The sequence below is a fragment of the Lathyrus oleraceus genome, chromosome 5 (assembly GCF_024323335.1).
Source record: "Lathyrus oleraceus cultivar Zhongwan6 chromosome 5, CAAS_Psat_ZW6_1.0, whole genome shotgun sequence".
NCBI lineage: Eukaryota > Viridiplantae > Streptophyta > Magnoliopsida > Fabales > Fabaceae > Lathyrus > Lathyrus oleraceus.
Window position 1 is genome coordinate 244,813,321 of NC_066583.1, and position 7,234 is coordinate 244,820,554.

The 7,234-nt window shown below is 33.0% G+C and overlaps 1 protein-coding gene across 1 annotated transcript; it reads right to left on the reverse strand.

Moving 5' to 3' along the window:
• Positions 1-5,994: 5,994 nt before the first annotated feature.
• Positions 5,995-6,513, reverse strand: LOC127079996 (uncharacterized). The gene has a single exon (XM_051020337.1). It carries the CDS (start codon positions 6,511-6,513, stop codon positions 5,995-5,997), a length of 519 nt encoding a protein of 172 aa, XP_050876294.1.
• Between the last annotated feature and the right edge of the window lie 721 nt (positions 6,514-7,234).

Here is a 7,234-nt window from a genome sequence, read left to right on the forward strand (position 1 = left end):
AATGTCACAAATGGATGAAGTTGATGAAGATATGGATGATCGACTAGAAGATATGATTCATGATATTGGAGAATCATCTTATGTGAAATCCCATATTTATAATACTTAATATAGTGATAAGGATGCGTCATTATATAAGGGGTGCATAAATTTTATATGATTGTCTGCATTATTAAAATTGTTTAATTTCAAGGAAAAAACTAGGTGGTCGGATAAAAGTCTCACATGATTGATTGATTTGTTGAAACAAATGCTACCAGAAGATAACAATTTGTCGGATCGTTGTTATGAGGTCAAGAAGATATTGTGTCTAATGGGTTTAGTGTATATCAAAATACATGCATTCCCTAATGATTGCATAAGTGTACGAAAATTTAGATCAATGTCCATAATATTGTGAATCACGCTACAAGTTGAAGGACAACAACGATGACGACAATGACAATATTGGCAAGAAGCATCCTCGTGCTAAAGTGTTATGGTACTTGACAATAATTTCAAGGTTCAAGAGACTTTTTTCTAATGGAAATAAGACAAGGAATATTATATGGCATGTAGATGAAAGAAAATGTGATGGAAACGTTCGCCATGTAACTGATTCTTTGCAATGGAAGAAAATTGATTTGTTGTTTCCGGAGTTCAGCCTTGAGCCAAAAAAACCTTAGACTCGGGCTTGCCACAAATGGAATGAACCCCTTTGGTAATCGGAGTACTAACCATTATTCGTGGCCTGTTCTTCTCACGATTTACTACCTATTTCCTTGGTTGAGCATAAAGTGCAAGTATATGTTGTTAAGTATGATGATTTTTAGACCAAAATACCCTGGAAACGACATAGATACTTATATAAGTCCATTAATTCAATATTTAAGACTTTTGTGGGAGGAAGGCATTGGCGTTAATGATGCATATTCTTGTGAAATGTTTAAGATATGTGCAATGTTATTTTGCACAATTAACGACTTTCCTACATATGATAATTTGGTTGGATGCAATGTCAAAGGATATAAAGCATGTCATATATGTGAATCTAAAACATGTTTTCACCAACTTGAGTTTGTAAAAAATAATGTTTACCTTGGACATCTGAAATTTCTAAAACCAATCATCCTTATCATAGATTGCGAAAGGCTTTTAACGGAGATCAGGAGTTTGAAATTGCTCATAAAACTTTAACTGGCTATGAAGTTTATCAATGACAAGAACACCTTAATATTATCTTTAGAAAGAATAAAAAAGTTCTTGTTGAAAGAAATATTTGGAAAAAGAGATCGGTGTTCTTTGATCTTCCATATTGGTCTAGCCTCGATATAAGACATTGTTTAATGTGATGCATGTGGAGAAAAATGTGTGTCATAGTTTGATAGTAACACTTCTAAACATTCTAGGCAGGACTATAGATAATAATAATTCCTGTTTAGATATGGAGGAGATAGGTATACGATAATAATTAGCTCTAGAGGATATAGGAAAAAGAAGTTATTTACCTCTGGTATGTCACACTCTATCTAAAAAGGAAAAGAAAAGTTTTTGCGAGTGTTTGGATGGTATCAAAGTTCCAAATATTACTCATCAAACATCGAGAAACTTGTATCAATGAAAGATCTCAAGCTAATTGGATTAGAATCTCATGATTGTCATGTCTTGATGCAACAACTTCTACCAGTGGCTATCTGTGACATCCTTCAAAAAAATGCAAGAGTAATTATAACCAGATTGTGCTTATAGTTTAATGGTATATGTAATAAAGTTATTAATTTCAAAAATTATATAAATTAGAAGATGAGGCTACAATAATCTTGTTTCAATTAGAGATGCATTTTCCTCTATCATTTTCTTGACATTATGGTTCACTTACTTGTTCAGCTAGTTAGAGAAATTAGATTTAATGGTCCAATTTATTTAAGGTGGATGTATCTACGAGAGTGATACGCGAAGATCTTTAAAGGAAATACGAATAATCACCACCGATCATAAGCTTTTATCGTTGAAAGGTACATCATAGAAGAATTTATTGAGTTTTGTTCAAACTATTTGTCAAAAACAAAGTCTATAGGAATTTTAAAGTCTCGTCATGCTGCTAGATTTGGAGGTAGAGGTACTCAAGGTTTAATGTCAATTCAATGGCTCGGGATGTAGTTCTTGAAGCACATTTCTATATATTGAATAATATTAATGAAATTGAACCTTACATGGCTACTCATAAAACAATTATAATGGAAAAATATCCCCGAATGAATGAAAAGTGGTTGTTGATAGAGCATAACAAGAAATTCATAAGTTGATTTAATAAGAGGATTTATAATGATGATAGTGCATCCGAGTCAATTAAATGGTTGTCGTACATGCCAAAATTTAATGTGATAACTTGTATTTTATAAAAAATCTAAAAATGATCGTAGTACAATAGTGGAGTTATGGTTGAGGTCAAATCCATGTATTTCTCTAGTTCGAAAGATAATAATCTTATATTGGCATCTAGCACGTTATATGGTGTCATTGAGGAGATTTTTTTTATATTGATTATGTTATTTTCAAAGTGCCTTTATTGAAATGCAAGTGGTTTCTCAATAACAATGGTGTACAAGCTGATGAGTCAGGATTCACATAGGTTGACCTTGGCAAGGAAACTTATATGATAGAACCATTTATCATGGCTACATAAGCAAAATAAGCTTTTTTATGTGACAGGCCATGAAGACTTATCGCGGAGATGGTCAATTATTCTCAAAGGAAAATACATTTCTTATAGTGTTGAAAATTTAGATATTCCTTCCACTCTTTCTTACGCAATAGAAATGCCTACTTTATATGAAGAAGTTGATAGAGATGATGTGCATGTTATTCATAACGATCATCAAGAAGGCATATAGAAAAATTAACAAGTAAGTATTTTTTATTCTTTATTAATAATTTATTGTAAGTTATAATTTCCAAGGTTGTTTACTAACAAGTATATTATCATTTGAAACTATAGATGTTTAAAGTCAAGACACCAATACACCAAGATACTAATATTCGATGTAATGATGTGTAAATTGTAGGTTATTTTATGCCATTTTGATTTTGATGTAATAAACAATGTTTGGTTCTTAATAGAATTTTGTTTTTAATGTAATAAAATTTTTGGTCTAATACGATTCACAAATGGGTGTGTTGTTGTTTCTGCACTGATACGATTCAGAAAAATTCAGGTTAAATTTTTTTGGGAATTCTGTCAAATAAAAAAAATACATATTAAAAAACAATAAATTTCACAACGGTTATTTAATACAACTGTTGCTATAGGATGAGCGTCATCCATAACAATAAATGCCAAATATGGCGTTGCTAGGTATCAAACCCATAACCTATAAATAATTTCACAATAGTTGATTAATATGACTATTGTCATAAGTAGCGTGCTTTCCAGTTTACTATAACGTGCAATAGACTGTGGTTGTAAACTACACACTTACAATCATACTCTGCCTCACAACAGTTGGTCAACCATGATGTAACCCTTTACCACCTATTGTGTAATGTGTTTTCTGTAGTACTGTATGAACCTTCTAGAAATTTCCTTACTCGCTTCTTGTCAGGTCGAATTGGTAGTTTTAACTCCACCAAATTTGGACATCTATTTGTAATCCCAAACAAAGTAGTCTTTGAACTCCTTCAGTATTTTGATTACTGAATTCTTAGATTTGGGCTAATTCTGACACTTATATAAGTTGAACTTTTGATCGTCCTATCTCCTAAGTCTATTTCCTCCAAAGGATATTGAACTTTCATCTTTTCGTCAAGGTTATTCGGTATTTCTCAAAATCTAAAGGATCGTCGTCATAGATGCAATCAAGTCTACAATATTTTGAAGCTTTTTTCTTGGACCTTCTGGCTAAATTTTTATGTTTCAACAGTTGTGGCTTCGGTAGAAAACTTTGGTTAGGGCATACCCAACGCGTTTGACTCATACATTATTGTCCTTTGAATTAGACCATTTATTATGCCCATCGATGGTCTTGTATTCCCACATGAACCCGAGAGTAAGGTGCAACTCAATTGAGTAGTAAACATTATCCATCTGAAAGAAACTCCAGTTATAGCTGGAGTGCACGGCGAAATATTCGCCAATCTTCTGTCAAAGTTATTCCTATTGACATGATTCACATCTACTTGAAACTAACTTTGATCAGCCTTTGTGTTTTCGATGATGCCATCAGGTTTCCAGATGGTAATCCGCTGATGCATCATAAAAGGGATTACTATGACCCCATGGATCCACTCCCTGTAAATGAGTAAGTTATAATTGGCCTTAGTTGGGATGACTTCATAGATCAATGTATTGTTGCTTTAACTGCAATGTACGTCTAAGAAAAATGCATCCAAGGGTGTTTTCAGAGATGCGTCTCAGAAAACACCCTATATTTTTTGCAAATGCATCTCTTGACCATTTTTTTAGCAAAAATGGGGATGCAGTGATTTAAGGTGCGTCCAGAGATGCATCTTCGAAAACACTTTAGAACAATTTTAGGTTTTCAGATGTGTGAGCCACACCCAGAGTGTGGGAAAAGAAATTCCCCAATTTTAATAAAAGTAAAGCACTTATATCCTCATATAGGCCCCTTATTAGTTCCTTCCACGTGGTTGCATTTTTTTCTTTCTAAAATAACTTATAAAAATCACTTTGATGTGAAGTAGACCAAAACTACTTTCAACATAATCATCATGTGTGTCTTAGGGAGTAAGTAACAATTGCCCCCATATTAAGAGCAGACGTTTGTTTAAGCATAGCAGTAGGAATATGAATATATGTTCCCTAGTTGCAGTGCAAATAACAAGTGCAATATTATCGTATCCACTAAGAGTGATTGGGTTTTAAAGATGGTCCAATATTTTTTATTATTCTAAGCAAAAGGTTGTTTATAGTTGTTTGGTTGCAGAAAATAAAATTAAATCAAATAAATTGAGATTTCAGTGTTAATAATGAGAAAACTTGTTGGGGGTTAGATTTCATAATCACTATCCTTATTAATAATCATTGTTTAGTAATATGTTCTTCTACTAAACTATTAATACACTCACATGTTACTCTCATTGCAACTCATATCTGACATCAATGACGTGAGATCAATTATATTGTCTAATTGGTGATCTCTCGCATTATTAAATACAAAAACATTAAGTTCCAATAGTGAATACACATATCATTATTGATGTACATGTGGATATTAACCTATATCCTATCTATAGGCATTAGCATCAAATATATGAAGACTTGGATCTAGTAACGACCAACACCTCTCGTATGTCAAGTCGTACACCGAGAACATGTTTTAGATATCTAATCCAAAACAAACATTAAAAACAAGGAATCATCAATATTAAAGCTTAAGTAGAATTACATAAATCCCATTACCATAATTAATACACGAGTATAAAGATGACAACACCTAACCCTTACAAAAGAGAATTAGTTATGCTTACTCATTGTAGCTTTACGATTAAACCTTAGAAGAAATAGGTTGAACAACATCTGCAGTGATCCCTTGAGTAGTGCTTTCGCCATCGATCTTTCTCTTCTTATTTTCTCCTATTGAGATTTAAGATGAATTTACTTTCAAAAAAATTGTTCCTCAGTGGATAAATGTCGAACTCGATGCTTCAACAACCAGTTCAACAAGATACACCAGAACCACTATAATAACAAGTACTAGATGATGCAGTAGAAAAACAATAAAGAACATAAACAATTGTTTACCCATTTCGATGAAACTACACCTATGTCTGAGGGGACGAGTCTAACACCTTAATCCCCAACTCAACATTTAATAAGATAATTCAAATGAACTTTCACAATTAAAGTGTCACACAAGCTTCACCATAGAATAAAAATATTAACACAAAATAGTCATGTGAAAATAAGCAACGGAAATCGTTAAGTTCAACGTATAAGTCTCAACAACAACAAAAAACTCCATCATAGTAAATCATAAAACAAATAAATAATGAACATCATATCATCATTCTTGTAGTCTTCATAAAAAGTCGGCCCAAAATTATAAGAGTATCATCATTTGCCTCAATATCCATCACCATAAAATCTATAGGAAATATAAATTTATCGACTTTAACCAATACGTCTTTAGCTATACCTGATGGTTGGCCGATGGATTTGTCTGCTAGTTGTAGTGTCATCTTCGTATGTTTCATATCCACATCACCTATCCTCTTAACCAATGATAAAAGAATGAAATTTACTTTGGAACCAAAATCAATCAACGCATTTCCAACATTTATGTTTCCTATAGTAATAGGTAACATAACTCTTCCAGGATCAATTTCTTTTTGTGGAAGGGCTTTCTGAATAACAACACTGCAACTAACATCCACTTGAATTATTTCTTCATCCATGATTCTTCGTTTCTTTGTTAGAATTTCTTTCATGAACTTTGCATATGTTGACATTTGTTCAAGTGTTTCAACCAATGGAATGTTAACTTGTAACCTTCTAAAAATATCCAAGAACCTCATAAGTTACCTTTCTTAGTCCTTTTTGGTAGGAGAATGAGGATACGGTAGGTGTTGTGCAGGCGGATTGACCATCTTTCCTTTATCTTCTTTTGTTTTCTGCTTTTTTCGCTTATCACTTAAATTCTTCTCATTTTCAATTACTTTTTCCTCAATTTTTTTCTTTTCTACTTCCTTCTCGTTTTCTCCATCTTGCTTTTCTCTTCTTTCAACCATAACTCTTTCTTTCTCCGCATTTTCACCAACTCCCGTTTCAATCATTCTACCACTCCTTGTTGTGATTGTGTTGCAATATTCCTTTGGATTATTCTGCATGTTAGCACTGAATGTTCCTCCTTGTTGGTCAGCCAAATGTTTAGCTATCTGTCCTACTTGCGTTTCAAGGTTTTTTATTGAAACATCTGTATTTTTCTAATTTGCAATGGACATCTGAATGAATTGATTCAACGTGTCTTCCGACTTTGACGTTCTGCTCTATTGAGGAGGATTCTGAGACTGTTAATGAAAGTTATGATAATGATTTATCCTGTTTGACATTCCTACATCCTGCCTCTACCCTTGGCCATAATTGGCGTTATTTCCGTGTTGATAACTTTGATTGCCTTGGTATGGTGCTGGCCTTTGTTGTTGATCCCCCATATAATTCACTTCTTCATTAATCGGAGGGAAGAAACAAGTTGGATGGTCACCTGTGCAAAGCTCACAAAAGGCTACTTGTTGCGGT

What these genes read in the sequence shown, in the direction of transcription:
- LOC127079996 (XM_051020337.1), bottom strand. Translation starts at nt 6,513, where the DNA reads ATGAGGTTCTTGGATATTTTTAGAAGGTTACAAGTTAACATTCCATTG.